Raw genomic sequence first — 24,366 nt, forward strand, 5'->3', positions numbered from 1 at the left:
AGTGCACGCGCACTGCGTAGGCAGACGAGTTGCACGCAGGTGATGGCCTCTCTCCCAGGGAAGGGGCCCTCTCCCTAAGGAGGCCGACCAAAAAAAGAAACAATGGGACTGCGCACACAGTCCAGGAGCGTGAAGCCACTTGCCTAAATCAGTCACACGCAGAGCTGAGGTGGTGCGATCACGTGTGTATGTGTGCTGGTGGTGCTCGTAAGGAGACGGTCCGTTTCCGTGACAGGTTCTACATTCGAGTCCAAACTATAATGTGCGTGAGCATTTTAGTCGGAATCCTACAGGCGAGGTGGAACCTACAGGTGACAATGCCGTGGGTGAAGCACGTAGGCCAATGACGGTAAGGAATTGTAGACATATCATTCAGCCTTTGTAGCCTTGATATGTGGCTTAACATGTGCAGTGGTAATGTATGGGCGTCCGAAAGACCAACGGTATGCGATAAGGATCAGCTTTAACAGTTGAAGAAGGAGGAAGACGAAGGTGACTGCGAGTATCCCGAGGATGAGCATTTCGTTTTCATAGATGACTTCATGGTCGAGTAGATGCGAGCATTGGAACGCTGTCAAGTTAAGCAGTTTTGTTCTCTTGCTTGGGAACGGCCTGTCGACTTCCATCACATGTTCGTTCCTCTCAAATTCCACTGACCTGGACGCATCCTCGGACAGATCAGGGAAGATGGTCTTGGTGGCCCACCGCGTCTCGTCATTCACGTTGAGCAACCCCATCGTCGAGCTCGTGTACACCACGAGATGGTACGGAGATGGGAGTTTTCTCAACGTCTTACGCAGGGACAGGTCTGCAAGTTCCAATGCCTCACGGCGTGCTTCTGGTTCGTCTGGCAATTCAGGCAAGTTGATTCTGATGACTCTCTTGTGTGAGTCGATGTAGGTGTCGATTTCGTCCAGTCCGTTGGCTTCGATGTATTTACCGCCACATTTCCTCAAGGCATATGAAGATAGGCCATCAAGGTTGACAGGACGGGTCACACGAGGAATGGCACCCAGCGTCGAGCTCATGAAGCTATAAGATCTCAGGACGATGAACGATTGGTAGTCTTCAAGATCGTCTAGCGTTATTCCAGGCTGGTTGACGAGGACAACGGCATCTGCATTGCACGAATCGATTGCACGCTGAATGACCTCAGTAACGCGCTGCAGCGGCATTTCAAGCTTGTTATATTGACGAACGTACTCTTGGATCTTGGGTACTCTAATGTCAGACACGTTAGTATATTCACCGCCATCGTCGAGAGCGTAAAGCTCGTTATATGCTTACAGCTTGTGAGAATACAACAGTAGTGGGACAGTCGCCCATACGTTCATAATTAAGAAGGCACATAGTATTCCATGCCATAAAACTTTCATATCGCTTGATAAAATGGACAATTTGAATCCAATCACGGTTTATAAAAAGATGAAAAGGCTCAGCCCAAAGAGGTTTGGCCTCATCAACCATAGCCGTTATAATTATTTTCAGGTAGGGGACACAGCGAAACAGAAAATCAAAGCAAAAAAAATACGACCTCGGTCAGGATTGAACTGACGATCTCACGATTAACAGTCGTGCGCCTTAACCAACTTGGCCACGAAGTCTTTTCTTGAAAAAGTTTTTTCCAGTGCAAACGTGCCAGTGCTGTGACAATCAACGCTCACAACCTTTGAATAACTGTAGATCTGCTTCCTGACGTCTCTCATTCAAGTACAACGTGAATGTATAAGATTTTGTTTTCATTTACATAATTAACCAATGCATGCAACTTTTCAAATAATCAATTTCCAATGGTGGTAAAGCCTTAGCCCGTCTAGAACTTGGTAGTAATCGATCAATTTCACATTATCACCAACTTTCATCTGATGAATTCTGTTATAGTTGGGTATACTTTGACAGTAGTTGAGCAATAGAACGTCTTGATTTTCCATGTAGCCATCTAGGTTTACCGAGAGTAAGAAATCACTTATATGAGAAACACCAGTAACTGGGTATATCTGATCTGTGTCGCTGGTCGATCTTTTAGTAACGATCGTATGGTTCTCATGGAGCCCAAACCAGCTGTTCAATTGGATCAAAGGAAGCTGTGAAGTCTTCAACAAAGACGGCGTTTCGATAGCCATAGGAGTCAACTTACGCCTTGGTATGTGATCCCTAGTGGTGAATGAGGCATTTGCAACTTCATTGGATATACTCCTCAGTTTGGAAGGATCATCGTGCGGCCTTGCCTCGGGCGATTTGAGATGCAACGACGATAACGTTATTGATGTCTTTGTAGGAGTATCAGAAAATATCTCCGGCGTGGGTACTGGATTCAGTACTGTATTTAACGGCGTGCTGTTCCTTATAATCTGTGAAATGGTGGCACGTGTGGTGGGTGTTGTTGTTTGAAGCTGTGCTTTAGTTCTCTTCACAGACAACAACGTGCGTTTCCCTGTTGTACAACTCTTTGAACATCTGTTTAAATCTTTCAATGAAAGTGGGCGTGATAGAGGTTGGTACTTTTTAGAGCTCTTCAGTTTAACGTTATGGCCCATCCCAACAGCGTTTGAGGAAACAGTTCAAGAGTATTGTTGACAATCAACAAAGATCTTCAAAATGTAAACAAAGGTTGCAATTGTTGCCCCAAAAAGGTGCCCTTTTGTAGACTTTTGCGCCAAACGTGAAACTGCCGTCTGGGCACGAAAAGGCACAGCAAAATGGCAGCAAAGCTGATTTGTGACAGGAAAAGTGTCCGATATGGCCAATTCAAGCCTAAAAAATTAAAGCCTTTCCCTGTGGGAAAGTTTCACGAAGCATACAACGGACATCTGACAAGCTCCTTATCTCGCTCGTATTGTCTACCATCCGATAGGGACCAGACGTTCTCCTCATCATAGGCCCAGTGAAGACCATCCACTCACCACGCGTCGTTCACGCAGCGGGAAGGCGTGTGCCTTTACCACTTTGTTATGACATTGGACCTTCGGACTGGATTTCCGGATTTATCACTGAATTATAGCAACTGTGATTTAATGTAACACTTCACAGTTATCACATCCCTTTTGGGATATGAAAACAACAAGAGCTATGAATCCTCAAGATTCCAGTGGTTTCTCTACAATGGTTTAAAAGGCGCTCCATGAACCATAATTCTTCTTCTTTATAAAGTTCCTAGAACTTAAGCCTTTCTCTCTTGTATTTCTGAATTATATTATTATCAAGATTATTCTTATTGCCATTATCATATCTTATACTTTACTAACCACACCCTGCGAATGGAACACTATACATCCTACTGTTAGTGAAAGATATATTGTGACGTCGATATAACTGGAAGCATTCAGCTGAACCCCGAAGAGCACAACCACGACATCAACGGTGTGTGCAACATCCTCATAAAATGGCTTACCACGTCTCAATAGACACAAACAAGGAGTGCGTTCCTGCTCCTCTAAAGAAATCACCACCTTTCTGCTGTCTCCTGGACTTTCTAAGGGGCTCTAAATAGCACATTTTCATGAATGATGTCATGATTTGGATTTTTTTGACAACGTATTAGATCACCAACAATACATAAGTTAACAATGTACTTTGTATGTAAAGCCCATAAAATCGACAAACAAAAACTAGAGACTTCGTAAATATCATTATAACCCTGTTGGTGTGGTGAACCTTGGTTTGCTCCTAGCACAATTGTACAACAGGTTGGCCTGGCAACCTAACAGCAACCAAGATCGAATATTTTGTGCTTGAACCTGTAAGTTTTATGGCGGGGCTGTCGTGGTTAGATGAGAGTACGTCACTGAGCAGGCTGTAACAGTACGTACAGTTTAGACGAAACAAGTGAGACACATTGATCTTATGCTTGTAAATAATGGCTCGATAAAGCACTGCTGCTGTGGCCCAAACATTTGCTGTTAAGAATCGCTCAACTTGTAGAATAGCGACAGAGAAGACCTCAAGGCCTGAACATATGGAGTTTTCTACTGCGTCCCTAGTGAGCTGTGAACACACTGCCTTCACCGGTCTCTGCACCCCTGAAAATCAGACCAAAAGATCAGCATTAACTCATGTGAATTACGAATACTCTCTTTCATGTCGACACCGGGAGGCCCGGTTTGTAAAACTGATCAATTGCTAGTTCATTAGATCAACGTCACGCATGAATTATAGATGTTTCCCATTTGGTACTATGTAGTCATATGTCTTATGGACTTTTATTGTGCCATGCCTGCTTATTGTGCAGGAAACTTAGTACCGTCCACACGGGTATTCCCACCAATCCATTCCCGATTTAACACGTGACTTATATACTACTTTTGATGGTGTTCGACACTTCATGCTTCAGCTGTTCAACATATGATCTGGGATATTAAGCACTAGTTGTTGTCCTCCAATGAGTGGCATGTTCCTGGGCAGTCTCTCATTGAATAGTATTAATTACAGTGCATGTATGATTTAGCGACCTGAGAATGCCGATAAACTTTATTACCCGCCTGAGGTGCAAGAATAATCACGCATTAACTCACTTCTACACTAATGTGTTTGCCTCGAGCAGTGTAGTTAGGTGGCTACGTTCTCTGGGGGATCATCAACGGTGTGAAAATCAACTACCTGGAAGTAGCTACAGTTTAGATAATCAGACACGCTACTTGTTCCAGCCCTAATTCGCGTATGTGGTGATTAGTCACAATGTTGTGGCATCATCTCTTCTAACATTAGCGTTTCAACTTTGGCACTCACCAGGAGCGCCGGGTCACTACAGATAACGAGTGCCTTCCAGAACCCAGAGACTTTGGATGTAGATTGTAGCTTTAGTCTTCATGGCATAATGCACAGTGTATCACCCCGACTACCGCATACAATGAACTCAAATAACGAGTTCTCATTTATGATTCAACGTTAACAGGCGGAGACAGTTTCCCATCGTAGCTATTGCTTGTTCCACAACTATTATCATCTGAGCAGTCGTAACTTACGGCTCCACCATCATCAGCGCCGGTACCAGAGAGAGACAGCGACCACTCACGGGATCACCGTCTACCCACTCCTGCAGTGTACAGCGCTGTGGTGTAGATTTAGCGCTCACGAAACACTTACGCCATGCAACGCATGATAATATCTGATAACCCCGTTTATGTGAGACTTTGTTGAACTCCTAACTTCCAGTACAGAGACTTTGTGAGGAGTGAAACGCCACGGTATTGGCTTTAACTAGAGCTCGCGTTAATTTCAGCACATGCTCGTATCACACTGCTGTGCCCACAGCTCGTACTTTCCTCTTGCCTCTGTATCCTCAAGCTGTAAGTGTGTTCAGCCGTCACCGTTCGTGCAGACCAGGCTATAACTTACAAACTATAACGACAATCCCCTGCGTTCAAAAGAGGATCTTACAAGTTGCAACTTGGAATTTAGCTGATTCCACATGTAAATTCGAGAATTCCGGAATGAAGCAAGTGCGCACCCTACGAATCATTCTTAAATTCATTGATCAGCTTCCAAGGACTCACAACTAGGGCTACACGTGAGGCCAAAACGCAACTTGCCCCATATTGTATGGAGTTTGATCCGCCTCCCCAATCTCGACTCTAACCTCGCCCTATTCAGTAAAGCTAAGCACCACACGGTTGCTGATGAGCGATGCACACATGCATGCGTCGTGCTGATGCGCACATTAAAGGAGAGTTTGGGTATCGGTTACCAGCTTGGGAGCTGCTCTATCAAAACCTATCTTTGCTCAACCACCAACCTTCAACAATTGGACTATGAGTACCTCATAACCACATCACCAGATGGGACCAGGTCCTTGCTAATTGTTGTCATCTCAAGTCCTAGGTATAGACCCGTGGCTCCTTGATTCGGTCAAAGGCGGAGTCAAAGTGGACAAACCGTTTCAGATACTGCGATGAGACGTGGATTTGCGCAAAGCAACTGAAAGATCCCAAAGAGGAAACCTGTGCTGCATTCTAATTTGGCGAAAGTTTCCAACGGCGGCGACAAGAGAAAATTTCGTCAAGCTGGGGCCCAAAAGCTGCCAGATGTGGTAAGAACGAAATTCTAAAAGGTAGAAACCGATTGAAATAAATCTTTGTCTCTTGTCCATTAAACCCCATTCACGCAGTAAGAGTAGCATTTCTGTATACTAAATCGTCAAAAGGGGTTTTTTGTTACTTGGCCTTTTCCATCAGTCCTCTCAGGAAGTGCTTGGGCTTTTCAACATCGATACACTTTGCCTATTGTATGACATCATCTGCTGAATTAGGTGTTGGAATACCACACCATGACAAACTTCTTGCCAGCACTGCCACTGATAACGCTCATATGAAAGCTCAAGCCGACGTTGAGGAGAGCGGTGGACGCTCCGTCTCCACCGAGCTACCGCAACACCACAACCGGTCATCATCAATAGGGGAAGCAGTATCGGGCACAGTATCGCAAGGTACTAATGTCTCGCAGAAACCATCGCAGACTGGTCAGGCTGAAAAGCATTCCAGCAAAGAACAAGTCAAGGCACGTAAGGACTCGTCCTCATCGTCGACCTCAATACTTCCACCAACGACGAAGGGCTTGCACACTGTCTTCATACACAAACTGTACAACATGCTTGAAGATGACGACCTGAAGCACCTTATATGGTGGTCAGGATCGAACGAATCGTTCATAATTGTGCCCAGCGAGGAGTTCAGCAAGGCCTTGTCACAGTATTTCAAGCACACCAACGTCGCATCTTTTGTACGTCAGTTGAATATGTATGGGTTCCATAAAGTTGGCGATGGGAACTCTGGGAACAACAATGATCAGAATATCAACCCCGACATCACAACGTGGGAGTTCAAACACAGCTCAGGATGCTTTAGAAAAGGAGATATTGATGGATTGAAAAGCATCAAGAGACGCTCGTCTAAGAACCCGTCTACAAAGGGATATCAACAGACCTCACAGGCCTTGGAAGCCGGGACAGGCTCAGATTCAGAGATTACGTCTTCTGAACGCTCAAACTCCGCTGTGGAGTTACAGGACTCCTATGTGGATCCAATGCTCAACGTGAGACTGGCAGAGTTGGGCCATAACTTGGCTGCCTTGAGACACGAACACGCCAGGTTACAACTGAGGTACAACACAACAATGGAGGACTTGAAAACTTCGAATATGGATCTCGTTAACCTGTTGGACTTGACACAGAGACTGGTGACTGTGCAAATGAATCATCCTAGCCATAATGGAGCTTCTCTCAAGCAGGAAGAGAGCGAATCACCAAGAAAAGGAAGGCTAAGCAATGACCTTGAAGGTATTCAGAATGGCCTTTCACAGTTAAGGGCTTCTATATTACAACGGGCTGCTGCAAAAGAGCAGTTCGAGCACTTCTCCACTGTATCGTTTGCACCGCCGGCTCCACATCCACCTGCGCCTTCAGTAGCGGTGCATCAACAAGCTGGCCATCAACAAAACCCGCCATATCCAGCTCAGTTCAATGCTTACCCATATCCTTATCCAGGACCGCAGTACCAGGTGGTACAAGTACCTCCACCACAGGTCAATGAGGCTGAACATATTGTTCACGATCCATTCAGTTCGGAGCGTAAGGCATCAAGAACATCGAACCGCTCTAGGAACATGTCTGTGTTTTGCGATCCACTCCAAGCGCCTCCGCCTGCCTCACCAACGGGGTCAATTGTGCACCGCTCTTCAGCATCTGGTCATGAGATTGGTGTGCATTCCCCTGGTGTGTCCTCTGTGCCTCACTTTCAGCTACCTTTTGGTCATCGTCCAGGCTCGCCAGATCAGTATGGTCAACCGCCACTTCAACAGCAGCATCAGCAACAACCACAACAACAGCCTCATCATCTTCAACAACATCAGCAGTACCAGCACCAGCACCAGCAAGCGCTATTGGCATCACCGAGGGCTCCATACTCAAGGGACCAAAGGCCAGGTTCGTTACCAGGCCACAGCACCTCCTTGAGAAATGAAATAGTCACTCGCAAGAGACACTCGTCAAACGACGCTAGTGATTTCCGGACTGACATGTTGAATCCTCCAAGGAGTGTTCCATCACAGGGGGAAGGTGGCCAAATTCTGGGGCCAAAGAGGTCAAGCAGTGGCTCAAGCCTTAACTTGTACGGTAAACCGGTTGTTGACTATGTGTCTAGCCAACAACACTCACAAAAGGACCCAAATACGAATCCGTATGGCGTACACTCTCTTCTAAATCCAGAGAGACGGGATAGTGTATCGGTTAACGATCAGCCTCCGTTACAGAAGAAAGCTCGGAATCTTTAGAGGTGAACTACAACGTTGAGGTGCTTCCTCAGCTAATACACCAAACTCCTATCCCACAGTGCACCAAGCTTATGTTTATTGTAGTCCAACTATATTGAAAGCATAGTGTAATCCACTAGTGTCAAAGTGTTTGATCAAAACCTTCTTTCCTCTTGGATTTGGAATCGATACGATCACACCGTCAACGCAGGTAAAGGTCCTGTCCTCATTGTCCTCCATAATTTCAATAACAGCTGTGCTTCCCTGGTCTACTGGCTTGTACTCTGTCAACGTGTTTTCAATATGAGCACCGTTGAAGTAAGGTTGCGTAACCACTTTTGTCAATTCATCCTTTGTCTGATCCGCAAAGCTCACATAGTACAATTCTGGGCTTGCCAATTGCGACCTTGGGGAAATACGGTAAGCCTTCTCCAAATATGGTGTAGCGACGAAATCGATATAAGCATGTTGCTCACGAGCTGTGAAAGGCTCGACTTCACCATTTGGCCTCTTTAATGATACTTTCAGTTTGAAACCCTGTGGTTCTTCAAGAGCTTTGGCGAATGCCATCTTGAACCGTTCTGCACCAAGTGGTTTCCATTCAGGCTTTTCAGAGTAGTGAACTATCTTTGCATGTATTGCAAACGAAACGACAATACAAAAAGTCATCTCCTTTACTGGTGAGCCTGTAGATGCCACCTTGGAGCCTTCTGGGAAGACCACCTTATACAGTGGTAGAGGCGACTTAACTATTGCTGTGAGCAGATTGACAATTGACTCAAACTCATCATTCAGACCTTGTGACACTGCTAGAGCATTCCCCGTTCCCATTGGGACTATACAGACGTCAATGTCATGGCGCTCCCCATTGTACCCTGCGTTTAATCCATTGAACAGTTCATAGATCGATGTGTCACCTCCTAATACCACAATGGTATGATCCCTTGATAAGTCCAGCTGGCTGGCCAAAGTTGGAATGGAATGTTCATCCACAGTCTTAGAATAGGAGTGCTCGATGCCCAGTAGATCAAATAGGGGCTTTATCACAGATATGTATAGCTCCCTTTCTCCTCTTCCAACCCCAGATTTTACAGAGTCAACAACCTTGATATCTCTTCCTGGCTTGAGGTGTGCTGGCAATGTACTCTTAGAGATTGATGGGACATCTGTTCCATCTAACCCGTGTTCCATTAGCTTGTGCTCCACTAGCTCGTAGTTCATGTGCGCCTTTGAAGCGCCTTCATCCTCGGTATATCTCACAAAGTACGTCTTATCGTCAATCGATAAAAGAGCCTTCTGGAGCTCTGTGTGATGCACTTTCCCCATCATCTGTTGCGATTGGCCTAGTAATCGATGTCTCGGTTGCAATTGGTTTAGACTGATCTATGGAGAGTGCTTATTTGTTGTTTACTGTGGCATCGGCTAGGAATCGCACAGCACACTGGCGTAAATTTAACACTGGAGGGAAACGCAGAGAGGAGATAACTACCGCAAGACGGTAAAGTGTGGTATCCATGTAGAATGAGGCCGTGGTGGGCTCGGGAGTCCACGTTCTATAGCTTTTATTCCGGGATGAGCGATCTCCTTGACCAAACCCTAGAGACTTGCCATCGGCTTCCTACGTTACTTATTGCAATGTGACATTGTCTGTTGAGAGTACTGAACATCTTCCTCGCCGTATAAGGCCATCGCAGTTACGGCCACTTTCGCTGGACGCTTAGGCTGGGCTGAAAAAAACATTTCAGCTGGGCCGCACCGGTGCGTATACACCAGGGGGAAGAAGAGGGAAGCTGGTGGTGAGATCACGGCAACTGGAGACGTATTTATGACAGCCAAGAGACAGAAGATGTCGTTCAGTTGTATACTGTGCGTTTTGATGGGTCAGCATTTTCTCCAGGAGCGAAGTACTAACCGTAAACAGAGACATCGGAGTGCCGTTTGAAACAGAGAAGCAGGCCACCATAGCGAAGAGAACACTCGAACAGGACCCCATCCTCAAACCGGACGACCTCGTTGTGAGGTATGAAGTCAACACGTCATCGCTGGACATGCACTTTGAAGCGATAAGTGACCGTGTCTTGAGGGTTGCCGTGTCGAGTGTCCTGGAATCGTTGAAGACCGTCATCGAGGTGATTGATGAGTTTGAATAAACGGAGAGTGCCAGTACACAACATGGCTACGCTTCAGAAGGGGTCATCAGCCTGCTGTGATATCACGCGTGGAGGCACCCTCGCGTCCTCGTCCTTCTCCCCACCAAGTGTGGTATAGGCTCAACTAATTAATATACAAATCAGACGACGTATAGCCTATAGCCTATAGCCCGTAGCCCTTAGTAGTTGGCCAATCGATTCCTCTCGCCTTGAGGGCGTCTGTGGAAAGAGAAGCCTCGCTACACCCACACCTTTTCAGGCCCGCCGCTGGGGAGACCACCGCTGGAGAGACCACCTTGGCAGTAAAGTCTGTAGCCCCCCCCTCCCCTCCCGGCCTGCTGCCTAGGCTTCGGGGCTCTACCCGCTGCGCAATCTCTCCTCAACGGAGGCCTCCCCTGGGTCTCAGACCGCGCCCCTTCCCGTCGTTCCAGCCCGCGCAGGGATGGCAAGGCCACGAACGCACGAAAAACAAACCAACAAGCCTGATGCCACAGTCAGAAAAAGAAACACACACAACCGAAAGAAGCAAAATGAAAGCAGTGAAAACCCCTCTCTCCCTCGCGCTCGGGGGGCCTTTGTTGTGGAGCCCTTTCGCGCTGCCCATCTGAGCTGCCCTTCTGAGCTGCCCTTCCGCGCCGCCAACTGCCCACTGCCTACTTCGCTAGCGGGAAGGGTCAAGTCCAACGCCAAAGGGCAGCGAAATCACACCCACACAGGCAGACAGAAGCAAAAAAGGCAGCTGATTTGAAATATTAGAAGAAAAACTTTAAAAAGCACAAATCACTATACGAAAGAGAGAGGCAAGGAAACTTGCTATCAAAATTTTGAGCTTCTTGAGGGGAGAAGTTATAAGCGAATTTAGAAAGAGTAGCTCCAAGTCACAGTGAGCCTCGTTGTACTTGCAAACCTTTCCCTTCTGTGCGTGTGTCTGTGTTTGTTTTTGGTTTGGTTTGAGCTCTCTTCAGCGTAGGGAAAAATGGTTGATCCCAACCATCAGGTTCCATTCCCCGGAGCGCCAGCAGCAGGGTCACGGGCTATTGGCATGATGCCATCAACACAGGAATCGACGTCGGGGTCGACGAACCAGCAGAAGAGACAGCATTCGAGCTCGTATAACATCCCTGTGGCCACGAAGAGGTCTGTTACGCAGCCCTCGATGGTGTCGTCAGCACAGTTCTCCCAGGAGACGCAGCCGACGATGATTGCACCTCAAATGGCCACTATGTCCTCTTCACAGCAGGCGGCGTTCCTGCTACAGCAACAGCAGCAACAGCAGTTACACGCGGTGGCTCCTTCTAATGGTGTTCAGTTCGAACAGCAAATGTTATCACAAGTTCCACAGTTTAAACCGCAGTTCACGATGTCTGTTTCTCCAGGCCCACAGTTCAAACAGCAGCCAATGCCACCGCAGTCGTTTCAGCAGCAGCAACAGCAACTACAGCAGCAGCAACTACAGCAACAACAACAACAACAACTACAGCAACAACAACTACAGCAACAGCAACTACAGCATCAGCATCAGCATCAGCATCAACAGCAGCATCAACAACAGCAGCAGAGCCTCAAGGCGAAGAAGTTCAGCCAAACGTTTGTCAATTCCACCTATCAAAAGATGTCACAGACGCCTGATCTGATGAAATACGATTCGTCGAGCTTTGTCAACGAGGATAGAACTGATGTTAACGACTACGATTCGAATTCAGTAGCTTATACGCAACCAACAGTGCTGGCCACTCCACAGTTGAACTATTCCCAACCAGCAATGTCACGTTTAATACAACAGCAACAGCAACAATCTCAGACGAATCAGCCAGTTCAACGACAGTTGCACAATCAGATTGGCTTAACTTCACAGCAATCAGCAAGACCGGTATCTACGGTAATCTTGACTAAAGACGTGCTAAATGCAGAATCACCGGGATCCACTATCAGCGATGCTCCCAATATTGTGCCTCCACAGTCTGTTGAACAGCAGCAAGGACAGCAACAGTCTAAGCTTTCTCAAGAGGAACAGTCCCTCATTGCCAAATTGCAGGACACCTATAAGGTGATCATAAGATTAGAGAATACACTACAACAGAGGTGTTCAACGCTGAATGTTCCTCAAAAATTGGATATGATGAATGAACTTTGGGATGTATACAACATCAACATCCAACTGCTAAACTCATATTATGACTTCTTGTTGTATTCAATGGGCTCAGGCAAATCTGGTAAACAGATAGTGCAAGTCTACAGAATCCCAAGACGACTATGGGTCTATGGTGTCGTGACGTTCTTGGATGTCATCAAGAATGTTGTGTCAATCTTCATAGAGCATGACATATGCTCAAGCTTCATTGGGTATGCATTCAACATTCTAAGTGGATTAACAGAGCTGGAGATGGATGGGTGGATGTATGAAAAGCTCGGTGATTTGTCCAGAATGGCGATTGCGCTTTATCCTTCTCGCTACATCGATTGGAAGATAAGTTCAGAATACTGGTATACACAGGCGATGAAGAATCAATACGGGTACGGTAAAATTTACTACCACATTGCAACTGTCCAACAGGACAGTCTTGATGCCCTTGTAAACATCGGTAAGAGTGTGTTTTGCCGTGATACGTTCGTTCCTACTCCACAGTACATGAGAATGGTGATTGATAATATCAACCAAAGAAGCTATATCGATTTACCGGTTCTAGATTTCACAAAAGTTTACAAGTTATTGCTGACTGGTGAAATTAACGACATGTTTGAACTGAATAAACTCATCACTTACTACACACAGAACTTGGGTGTTGATAACAACAACGTTGATTTCTTTAAGAGGGTACCAGGAACAATCTCTGAGGTGATCACCTCACCGAATTACTCACCGGATAATGACTTTGAAGGTAAATTCCAATTTTGGTTGCAGAGATCATCCTCTTTTGCCCTGGCAAACATCTCTCTTATGGTTGGTTTCGGCGTTCCAATGAATCCATTTGCTAGACTCTTTGGCTTGCTGGAGGCCTTAAAGGAACGTAAGGAGAAGAAGGAGAAGAAGGAAAAAAGCAAATCAACCAATGGTGATGGCACCAATGGAGGAGTCTTACCACACATTGAGGCCACTGAACCTGTTCAGAATGATGACATCAAAGAACTCTCCATACAAGAATGGTTCAGCACCCATGGTGCTCTGGATAAAGTTGTTGTCAAGCTAACAATGAAAATGTTTGACACTTATCTGAGAGGTCCAATCATTGCAGCCATGCCACACGTTATAACCTTCTTGTACTTCATCGTGGCTGTTGGTGAAGCCACCAAGAGTAAACCAAATAGCAGGTTGTTCTTTGAGACCATCATCAACATGCTCTTGCCTACGAATTCGTTGATCAACTACCTGAATGATGTATTGACATTTGTGAGAAGCAAACCCGAGTACTTATCTATCTTGGCTCAGCATCAAGCAAGGGACCCAGAATTCCTCAAAGGTGGGTTCTTAAAGTACTACAGTGATAATGAAACCCTGATTGAGGTTTGGAAATGCTGGGGTACATTGTGGTTTGATGTCATTTCGTTGAAAGAGGAATATAACAGTCCTAGAGAAAGTGGTATTTCCAAGGGTGATCTATTAGATGTTCCAATTGGCGGTGCTCGTTATGATCCAAAGATGAACCCAGATAGGTTTATCCGTATTGTTCTTTTGGCGACTTATATTTCCGATAATTTCAACTTTGGTATCAAAAGAGGCTCCAATTATATCTTCTACAACTCTGTTGACACCATTATGGAGAGAGACAGCTTTTCTCCAGAGGAAAATGCTTATTTGAAATCAACATACATGGAACTTGCACAGCAGGCTAAAGCCCTGGGATTGATTGAAAATCCATTCACGGATAACGCTGGTGTGAAATCCACTCGTATGGATCCATTGAGTTGGATTCAAGGCAGTGGAGACAAAAACACTTTACATAATTCGTCTATCATCGATTATACTGATGATGCGGACAACGAGAACAGTGAGGACGAGCTTGAGCACTCTGAATTTGGAGATGAGGTTGAACTTGATGCCCTGAACCACGATACTCTTGGAGACACTTCATCGCTTAGACCGTCTCCAAGTTTCTACACTGTGGATTCTGGGGTGCTTATGAGTAAATCCACAACTTTTTTCATTTTGGATACAAACATGTGGTTGAAGCACTGTGGGAAGTTATACAAGTCATTGCGTAGTGGCATATTCAAACTCGCTGTACCACTTGTTGTTTTCCAGGAGCTGAGATCTTTAAGATGCTCACCAGATGCCACTGTTTCCGACTCTGCCACCCGTGCTGTGATCACTTTAAGACAGTTGGCAACAGATGGGTTAGTTGTCCCATTGAAGATGGATGGCACTGAATCTCATTCCTTGAACGATGTTTCTGATTTCGAAAACAACTCCATGTGGGCTCATAAAATTGATCAAACGATTATTCAATCGGCAAAACTTATGGCCAACCGTCTACAATCAAGTGTTGTAGGCAGTACACCTGACGGCAATTCCATCTGTCTCACAATTGTTGTCTCTGAAGATAGAGGGATGAGATTACAAGCGAGAGTGGAGAAGGTTCCTGCATTCCAAGGGAAATGGTTCTTCCAAGTTGTTCAAAAGCTATCTGAAGGTAAATGTTGTGATTGATTACTACAAGGCTTAGAAACCATCTCCGCAGCCCATTGGGTTTATGAATTATAAGGATACAATCTAATGCATTTTTTTCTCTCTGAGTTTTTAACGTATCAAACAACAACTACCTCGTTGTATTTGGTTTCTTTGTTGGTGGATGATAACCATCCGAGTCTGAATCCGATTCTGAGTCGTCTAGCGTTATCATCCTTGTTGATGTGCTTTCATTAGTTGACGTCTCAGCTGATGGTGAAGGAGTATGCTCTTTCATCTTTTCCAACATTTTATCCGTTTCATGCCTCATCTTACGACGTCTAGCAACCTCTTCTTTCCATAAAGAAAAGTTAGCCTTCTTATTCTTTGTAATGTCCCTGAGTTCATCGAGTGTGCTCGTGGCTTGTGCCCTTTGATCATCGTCTATCTTTGAGAGTAAGCCTTTCGATGCACCTTTTGCAGTTGGATCAAACCCCAATTTGGATAGTCCCTTCCCACCATACGCATACTTTAGCAGTGCCTTCTTCTCTTCCAGTGATGTTTCACTATCTTCTGGTTCGCCGTGAATTGAATGGTATTTCTTCAAGTTCTTTCCACCTTCAAGTGATTCCTTGAGCTTTTGCTGAAGATCAATGTCCTTCCTCAAACTTCTATACTTTTCCTGGCGTATCTGTTTCCTCTTTATGTCGCCAAAGTCAGATATTTCACTGTTGAAGAACTTTTCATGTTTGTTCGTACTGCTGAAGAACTTCTTCGCCTTTTCCACGTGCGTTGGACCCTGCTGTTGCTGATTGGCATCAAACACTTTGACGATCTTGTTGTTTGAAACCATCATGTGCTGCTTCCTTCCTCCCTTGGAGGGTGAACGCTGTCCAACAGTGGTTTGAAACTCCATTCTTTTTCCAGCTGTTCTTCGTAGTCTAAGTTCCTCATGGTAAAGGCAGCTGCTCTGCAAGGATTTGTTAATGGGAGTCCCACATACAGTTCCATCTCTCCTTAGCGCAGGACAGAAGCCAAGATCTCTTGATTTACCAATCTCCAGCACACTGTCACCTGTATGCCTGATTGAGAGGCCAAATGTCTTCACCCCATTGGCAGTATAATCAGATTTGATGTAAATATCAGGATTCAAAATGGCAATAACATCACCAATCCTCAACCTATCGTACTTCTCCACTGTAGTATTAAAGAAAGATACGCTGACGCTCAGATTGAAGTCGGTCAGGGTAATCGTCATGAACCGTCCTCGTCCATTGCTAGTAACTTTTGGCCTACCCTTTTCACTTATTATGCCAATGACGAGCCAGTTTGGATATTTGGGCTCTTCAAAATCTGGAGGACTCACTTTTGCGTAGAGCTTTGGTAATCTCATAACCTTCTTGTCTTTGAAGAATTCGGTAAGTTGCTGTTGATCAACATATCTTCGCTTAATCAATTGGCCTGAGAAGTACTCCTTTTCATCAACATCGACCGGCTGGCTATCCATGATACTGTCAAATGTATAAATCCTTGATTTGAACATGGTCTTCTTCTGCTCTCTATTGTCGATCTCCTTCTTCCGTGTTTCTTCCAGCTTTTGTAAGAAGTACGGCACTGAAGGCTTCCTCTCTTCATTGCTGTCATCCAATGTTGATCGCTCGCTTTGTAACGCGTCCGTCAAGTTCCTTGACACGTTCTTAACCTCATTGCCGTCCTCTCGCGATGGTGATGGTAGAGGTTGTGCTTCTACTCTCTTCGGCGAGGGAGTTTTTTCTATTTGCACAGTACTTTTCAGCTTGTTAGCTTGTTTACGACGTTTGAGTTCTTCTAACCTCCTCCTAAGCTCCTCTTGCCTTTTTGTAGTCTCGAGGAGCTGCCTCTCTAACTCCTTCACTAACGCTATATTGAGAGGTTAGTACAAAATCTCAATCAATGATGATCAAGGGAACTCACACTCATCAGGTTCTTCCACTTCTTCTTCTCCATACTCTTCATCCGTGAGCCTCTCCAGCTCGCTGTCCTGTTCGTCTGTAACCTCTCTAGGGTCTTTATCCATTGTGCTCCCGAAATGTGCTACAGGGTATATGGTGTTTTGGTAGTGCGAAGACTTCTCAAACAAGCCACCAATGACACACGATTGCTACACGCTACAGACAACATCTTTACAGAAAACAAAATATGATTAGAATTCTATCTATTCAAACGGCCTAAAATGATGTATCGATATTTATACACGAAGATAATCAAGCCAGTTTGAACAGCAATAGCATAATAGAAAACTTGTGGGCGAAATTAATCATTTAAGTTTCTTCTTTGGACGCAATTGGTTGGTGTGACCACACTTTCTCTTACGACAGTTTGTAGCTCTTGGTGGCAATCTAGCGTAACACTTTCTGCAGATAGACTTGTCACAGTTGTACTTAGAAGCAAGGGCCTTCAAGGATGGCTCGATGATACCACCTCTCAATCTGAGAACCAAGTGAAGAGTGGACTCCTTTTGGATGTTGTAGTCAGACAAGGTTCTGCCATCCTCCAATTGCTTACCAGCAAAGATCAATCTTTGTTGGTCTGGTGGAATACCCTCCTTGTCTTGGATCTTGGACTTGACATTGTCAATGGTGTCAGAGGACTCAACCTCCAAGGTAATGGTCTTACCGGTCAAGGTCTTAACGAAGCTATATGATGGTGTTAGTGTCATGGACTCTTTGGTAAAACGTAGACGAGGAGATGGAGTCATGTGCGTGGACGATTCGTTCCCCTTGGCGTCAGCGGTAGTTACTCTCTGTGCTTATAGTCCTTCACGTAGTAGTCTGGCAAAGTTTAACTAACGGCGCTCACAAAAGTCTCGGATCCACACCTGCGACTTTTGACAATCCTATGGTGATAACCAGCGCTCAGTAGAGGAATATCTTCTCTCAAAACATGTTCGCTGCATCCCACTTCCCTCAATCAGCACTCTTCAATCCATGGCTTCTCCCTATTCAACACATCTCCAGAGCAATATCCACCACCCGGTATATCCAAAGAACGTTTCTGTGATGAGCACGTCGCTTGCTGGCTCATTTCCTCCGTCTTTTTCCTGTTCATTTACTTACATTTGCATTGCGACTAAACCGATGTTCTTCTTAGAAAAGTTATAGAAAGAAGTGTTGATACCTTTGGTTTTTCACTTTTGTTTTCAGAGTCCCGCGGGCGTTACAAAAACTTTGTCACAGTGAGTTTGCCGTTGTGTGTCCCGTACCGATCCTGGTTGAGGACACACCTCGCCATAGTAAAAATCGCAAACACAGCGTGGGTTGTTTTCCTGCTTTCGGTTCGGGCAGCAGTCTGGGTGGTGTTCAGGTGTGCAGGTCCCATTTTCCTTTGTGCGCAAACCAGTCACGCCCTAGGTGACACTCACGTGCACAGTGGAACTAGGGCTCTGTCTTCTCGCAGAGGCCATAGACTATTACCCTACCGATCACGTCTCGAGGGAAAGCCGCCCATCAAAAGAGAAAAACTCATCCAGAAGGGGATTAAAATGTAAACATTGGACAAGCTTCTTTGTTTACATCTCAGTCTCTCTGTAATATCAAAGGTTTTGTTTCGGTACTAGGTCTATTTTCAGCTGTTCTGTGGTTCGTTGTGCTTGAAACATCTGAAGGGTTGCTAAGTATGGAGAAGGAAGAACGTGAAGGTCCACTCCCGGTGGATGCTACTGCTGGTTCACCTTCCGCTGAAGTTGTTGAAGAATCACAGGGAATTGATAGCAAAAGTGATGAAGAGGACGTTGATGGTAGCATTCACATCGATGACTTGCCTACTGCCGAGCCGATTGTCGAGAGTCCCGAGGAACCAGCTGGCGTGGCAGAAGACGATGATGACGCCCCATTGGAGGTCCACGAGTTTAGTACGGGAGAAACGATCAATTTAGACGACATTGCTTCTTTTCTAGACGTTGCAGTTGATTCTTTGGAGTCCATTGATGTGCTTCTGTTGCAAAAGTTGTCCTTGAAATCCACAGAGTTTGCTAATCTCCAGTCTGATAAGCTAGTACTCGAGGTCAACTTGGAACAGGCCAGTCATCTCAATAACAAGAAAGTTGATATGTTTAAAAATCAATTGACCAAGACGAAGGCCCAGAATAAAGAATTGATCGAAAGAAACTCATTGTTAGAGTCTACAAACCAAGAGCTGTACGATAAAGTCTCGAATTCAGAGGCAAACGTTCGTGCAACTTCCTCATTGACCGATCAGTTGAAGGCTAAAGTTGAAGAATTGACTACAGACCAAAGACGCAACTTGGAAATCATAGAGAAGAAGAACAAGGAAATCGATTCAATTAGAAGCCAATACAATGGCTTACAAGATTCAAATAGTGATCTTAGAAAAAGACTTATTGAAGTTGAAACGTCCTCGCAATCTGTGTTGTCTAATCTGAATCATGGAAAGGTTAAGATCCAATCTTTGGAGAATCAATTGGAACTTGTTAACAAGAACTATGAATGGTCGAATAACGAATTGCAGAGGATTACACAGGAATTCTCGTCCTATAGAAAGGACAAGTCCATAGAGATCACTAAACTACAATCGGAGTCAGATAAGGCACAGACTGATCTTAGTGGGTTAACCTTGAGGTACAACAACTTGAATACCAGATATGATGAGCTGAGAAAGAAATTAGACGATTCGCTAGTTGAAGTGAAGACTCTTTCAGATGCAAAGACAATCAACGAGGAAGAGTTCTTAAAGGAAATGTCCGTAAAGGACCGTCTGGTAAATCTGTTACAAAAGGCTAATGAAGATTCAAAGACTAAAATTGAACACTTGGAGAGTCGCTTACATCTTTCGAGATCCGACGTTGCTGGTGAATCTGCTGTGCTGCAGACAACAATTGACAGTTATAAACAGAAGTTGGCCGAGAGCGAACAGAAGATTGACCAATTGGAGAAGACCATCGATGAGTTGTCAAAGGTTTCTTCGTCACTCGATTCAAATTCGTCTGTGGCATCGATTCCAGCCCTATCACCATCTGCACATGCTACTTCCAAATCTGCTGGTTTATCACTTTCCCAACTCTACGCTGATTTCACTTTAGTCAAAAGACAATTGATACAAGAACGTCGTGCGAAGGAACGTATGCAACAACAGATGGACGATTTTGTCCTTGAATTAGAACAGAAGGCACCAATCATTACTGCTACTAGAGAAAGAGCCTCCCTCTTAGAGAATGAATTGACGGAACTTTCTGTCATCTTGGAGAACACGAGTAAAGAAAAGGATGCATTGCAAAAGAATGAAAAAGATTTGAGAAACTCTTTGAAAGAATCCCAGGTGCATATCAACGTATTGAACAAACAAAGAATTGATTTGGCTCGTCAAGTCCAGCAGTTGCTCATCCAAGTAACAATCAGAAACGATTCTGGTGGTCCACTGACCCCTGCTGAACAAGATGCTATTGAACGTATTTCTAAAGGTGAAAAGGTCATAAACGATACTGACACCGATAAACTAATCTCACAAAGACTGGTAACTTTCAAGAATGTTGTGGAATTGCAAACGAAGAACGAGGAGCTGTTGCGTATCATTAGAGAACTAGGCTCGAAATTGGAACAGGAAGAACAAACCTCAAAGTCTAAACTGGAGAACTTGGAAAGTGTGGCAATTAACGAGGCAAAGGAGGCAATCTTAACTCTACAAGACGAGATTGGATCACTTGATGCTAAGTTGAATGCTGTTACAAGAGAAAGGGATATCTTCAGATCGTTGCTTTCAAATAAGAGCACATCAAACAACATCTTGGGTAGTGATTTGACTGGTGCAAATGACGAACAAGTTGCTGAGTTGACCAAGAAGTACCAGGAATTAGAAAAGGAGCTTAAGCATACAACTGATCAACTCAATACCGTAAAGATTGAAAGTGAAGCAATGGTTAACATGTTGAATAAGCAAATTGCGTCGCTTTCCGAAAAGAGATCAAGCCTTGCTGTTGAATTGGCTCGTGAGAAATCATCTAATACGCTTGTTGAAGAGAGGTATAAATCCCTGCAAGAGAACTTCAATTATGCGAAATCCGAAATTGAAGAGCTACGCCGTACATCTCAATTCCTTCAGGATAATTTGGCAAAGCAAGATTTAAGAACTCAAAATGTTGCAGAAGAACTTGTTCAAGCTAAATACTCTGTTGAATCTCTTCGTTCTGAAACATCCAATTTGAAAGCGGAGAAACAGCTGTGGAAGAATGTTGAGAAGCGTCTCTCCGATGAAAATGCAAGCTTGATTGAAGAAAAGACCAAGCTTAACTCACTACTCATCAGTCTTCAGTCAATTGATAAGGAGCGTGAAGCAACCTCTGCCGAATCTCAAAAGCGTCTCGTGGTTCAAAGCGAATCATTAGAACGTGAACTCAGAGACGTGCGCTCTAAATTAACGGAAACTTCAGCTGAATTGAAGGACACATTGACCCGTAAAGAAGCTGATGGTCAAGCTTACCAGGAACGTATTGATTCATTGAGAACACAAATCAGCTCCACTAAGGAGGAACTCATTACTAAATCTGCTTCTGTTGAACAGCTGAACCACAAGGTGAACACTCTATCAGTGAAATTGGCAGCTGCCGAAGCTCATTTGAAGGAGTATCAGTCACTCACAGAAGGATCGTCCAGTACTGAATCGGAAGCTTTGAAATTGAGAATAGAGCTTGATGAAACAAAAGCGGAGTTAGATGCTGCTCTAACGTCCATTGAGGAATTCAAGAATATTGCCAATGCGTCTGAGGAAGCCCTCAAGAACATGAACATCAGCTTTGATGGTTATAAGGAGAGCATGACTTCAGAGACTAATAAACTTAAAAAGGAGAATGATGATTTGAATGAACGAGCAATATTGTTGAATGAGCAAATCGAAACATTGAATACTGAACTCTCGTCTCAGAAGTCATCTTTGCAAAAGGAGATCGAGGATGCTCAAAAGGAGGTTGAATTACTGCGTTTGCAAGTTACTGAAAGTGACAAACTGAAGAGCGACTATGACGCCAAGGTTGCGTTAATTGATAGTTCGTATCAACAACAAGTCGACCTTGCTAACCAAGCACAACAGAACTATCTGAAGGAACTACAGAAACACGCCGAGGCTTCTAAGGCCTTCTCCGCTTTGAGGGAAGAAACCAATGCTTTTAAACAGCAAATCTCTGAACTCTCATCTGAGCTCAAGCAGGCACAGGAACATCTAAGTAAGTCAGAGGAAAGTTGGGAAACTCAGAAATCTCAACTGGAAGAAGAATTGAAAATTTCAACTGCCAGAGCACAGGACCTGGCTTCGCAGAATCATATTCTCTTTAACGAAATTGAAAAGTTGACAAAGAGAAAAGATTCGGGTGCTGTTTCTGAGTCCGGCCTTGAAGGTGCCACCGAAGAACTGAGAGAACTAGTAAACTTGTTGCGCCATGAGAAGGAAATTTCTGATATGCAACTTGATGTTTCAACAAGAGATCTGAAACGTGTTCGTCAGCAGTTGGAATTAGTAACCGCAGAATTGGATAAATCGAGACTTGAACTGGTGAACTACCAATCGCGCCAAACCGATTTGAACCGACTCTCAAGTGAACATCAAAAGCTTCTTGATGAGATCCAACAGTTGAACCTTTTACGCGAAAGTAACACAACTTTGAGAAACGAACTCCACAGCAAGATGGATCGCGTGAAGGAACTGGAGGATAAACTGACTGAATGTGAGAGTAAGTTGCAGCCTCTAGAAGGAAATGTGAGCCAACTTCAAACAGATATCAAACACAAAGAACAAGAGGTTAAACTTGTGACTGAAGAGAGAGATCGTTGGAGACAAAAATCCATGGATATTATTAACAAGTATGATCGTATTGATCCTGAGGAGTATGGTAAACTCAAAGAAAGTGTCCAAACTTTGGAAAAAGAAAAGGAGCAAATTCAGAAAGCACTTGAAGAGAGTACAAATACCGTTAATGAGTTGACGCCTAAATTTGATCGTGTGAGAAAAGAGGCTGTTGAAAAGTTGAAAAAGAAGGATGTTGAGATCAAAACTGCTCATGAACAGGTCACTGCTGCCCAACAACAACTTGAAAATCTCAAAACACAGACTCATAAGGAAATTGAAGCTTTAAAAACCAAGGTGAAGGAACTGGAGAGCAAGGCTCAACATGCGGCTTCAAACGACCAAGGTGATTTAAAGAAAGAACTCGAATCTGTTAAAGCTGAATTAGCTAAGAAAGCCAGTGCAGTATCCAGGGTCCAAGAGCTTGAGTCCTCCCTAAAGTCAGCTGATGAAGTGAAACGTGTATTGGAATCCCAAGTTTCTGAGTTGGAGTCTCAAGTGACACTGTTAAAGAAAACTTCAAAGGTTACACCTGATACATCTAAGTTGGAGGAGACTGCTGAAAAGTTACAAAATGATATATCTGACCTTCAATCTAAGAAGGCTGATCTTGAATCCGCTATCTCTAAGGAAAGTGCCGTTGTTACGACAATTGATGAAAAATCTCTGGAAGAAGCATTAAAGAAACAGGAAGAGGAGCTTAAGGCAAAATTCGAAGTGGAGACCAAGGCCAGAGTTGAAAAGGCTCTTGAAAACTTGAAAGCTAGAATTCGTGCTCCATCGGAAGCTAAACTTCAGGAACTTGCTAAAAATAAGACCAAATCGTTGGAAGACGACTACAACAAGAGAGTACAACTATTGAAAACTGACTATGAAGCTAAGCTTGCCGCTAGTACTTCAGGATCCTCGGAAAATGCAAACGTTGTTTCTGATTACGAATCAAAGCTCGCTAATTTAAGAGAGGAGTTGAAGGCAAAGGAGGCCCAAGCTTTGGAAGAAGGTCGTAAGCTTGGTCGTGAGGCTACATTGAAGGAGACCAATATGCGTTCCAAGTTACTTCAAAACAAACTTGATAAGCTGTTGACTCAGAATAAAGATCTCAAGGCCAAACTCGAATCATCTGCATCTAACCCTGCTAAACCTGTCGAGATTGGTCAAAAACGCCCAGCTGAAGAGGGTGGTGATCAACCACAAGACAAGAAAAGTAAAAACAGTTCATAAAGTTTATCGATTAATGTATCATGAATAATAACATAGTTTTATCTGCTGTTCGTATACCGTGTAGATTCGTAAGGCATTTGTAACTCTCACACTCAACCCAAGCAGTTCCTGTGAATCCCATGCCTGGCCTCAACTGTGAGTCACATGACAACGCCATCATACTCAATGTTTCATATGTAGTCTCTGAGTGATTTCCCACACATTTCTTTACTGTTAGTTTCCGGTATTATAGTTGCAGTCTTTCTACATCGGTATCAACTTGATGTTCGGATTAAAATTGACACAATATACTAGCTTCATCAATCTGTACCTTTTTCAATTGAA

The 24,366-nt window shown here is 44.3% G+C and overlaps 6 protein-coding genes and 1 non-coding gene across 7 annotated transcripts; 3 read left to right on the plus strand and 4 right to left on the minus strand.

The window, feature by feature from the left end:
- Window positions 1–368: 368 nt before the first annotated feature.
- Window positions 369–2,566, minus strand: BIG1 (Big1p; the record flags this gene model as incomplete). The annotated part of the gene is made up of 2 exons (XM_020217166.1): window positions 1,853–2,566; window positions 369–1,219 (listed from the first exon to the last, which is right to left on the minus strand). The coding sequence occupies exons 1-2, from the start codon at window positions 2,535–2,537 to the stop codon at window positions 369–371; spliced, it is 1,536 nt and encodes a 511-aa protein (XP_020070127.1). The 5' UTR covers window positions 2,538–2,566.
- On the minus strand, window positions 1,531–1,604 carry CYBJADRAFT_t110. The gene has a single exon. It is a non-coding gene; the product is annotated as a tRNA-Asn (tRNA).
- Window positions 2,567–6,096: 3,530 nt separating the features above from the next.
- Window positions 6,097–8,756, plus strand: CYBJADRAFT_168149 (uncharacterized protein). Its single transcript, XM_020215234.1, has one exon. It carries the CDS (start codon window positions 6,223–6,225, stop codon window positions 8,260–8,262), a length of 2,040 nt encoding a protein of 679 aa, XP_020070128.1. The 5' UTR covers window positions 6,097–6,222; the 3' UTR covers window positions 8,263–8,756.
- Window positions 8,301–9,838, minus strand: CYBJADRAFT_97295 (uncharacterized protein). Its single transcript, XM_020218037.1, has one exon. The coding sequence runs from the start codon at window positions 9,568–9,570 to the stop codon at window positions 8,338–8,340; it is 1,233 nt and encodes a 410-aa protein (XP_020070129.1). The 5' UTR covers window positions 9,571–9,838; the 3' UTR covers window positions 8,301–8,337.
- Window positions 9,718–10,616, plus strand: PCC1 (chromatin DNA-binding EKC/KEOPS complex subunit PCC1). Its single transcript, XM_020218036.1, has 2 exons — window positions 9,718–10,107; window positions 10,163–10,616. Exons 1-2 carry the CDS (start codon window positions 10,067–10,069, stop codon window positions 10,389–10,391), a joined length of 270 nt encoding a protein of 89 aa, XP_020070130.1. The 5' UTR covers window positions 9,718–10,066; the 3' UTR covers window positions 10,392–10,616.
- Window positions 10,617–12,504: 1,888 nt separating this feature from the next.
- On the plus strand, window positions 12,505–15,036 carry CYBJADRAFT_110572 (uncharacterized protein; the record flags this gene model as incomplete). Its single annotated transcript, XM_020212078.2, has 1 exon — window positions 12,505–15,036. A coding segment is annotated over one exon (2,532 nt), but the record flags the coding sequence as incomplete, so codon positions are not given.
- A 109-nt stretch (window positions 15,037–15,145) lies between these two features.
- MCM10 (Mcm10p) lies at window positions 15,146–17,050 on the minus strand (the record flags this gene model as incomplete). The annotated part of the gene is made up of 2 exons (XM_020216487.1): window positions 15,146–16,893; window positions 16,948–17,050. The coding sequence occupies 2 exons, from the start codon at window positions 17,048–17,050 to the stop codon at window positions 15,146–15,148; spliced, it is 1,851 nt and encodes a 616-aa protein (XP_020070132.1).
- Window positions 17,051–24,366: the final 7,316 nt, after the last annotated feature.

Source organism: Cyberlindnera jadinii (assembly GCF_001661405.1).
Source record: "Cyberlindnera jadinii NRRL Y-1542 unplaced genomic scaffold CYBJAscaffold_8, whole genome shotgun sequence".
NCBI lineage: Eukaryota > Fungi > Ascomycota > Saccharomycetes > Phaffomycetales > Wickerhamomycetaceae > Williopsis > Williopsis jadinii.

Excerpts from the sequence above, each read along its gene's own strand:
- CYBJADRAFT_97295 (XM_020218037.1), bottom strand. The coding sequence starts at position 9,570 with ATGATGGGGAAAGTGCATCACACAGAGCTCCAGAAGGCTCTTTTATCG.
- CYBJADRAFT_168149 (XM_020215234.1), top strand. The coding sequence starts at position 6,223 with ATGACATCATCTGCTGAATTAGGTGTTGGAATACCACACCATGACAAA.
- PCC1 (XM_020218036.1), top strand. The coding sequence starts at position 10,067 with ATGACAGCCAAGAGACAGAAGATGTCGTTCAGTTGTATACT. Across the intron at positions 10,108-10,162 it reads ATGTCGTTCAGTTGTATACT|AGACATCGGAGTGCCGTTTG; the intron begins GTGCGTTTTGAT and ends AACCGTAAACAG.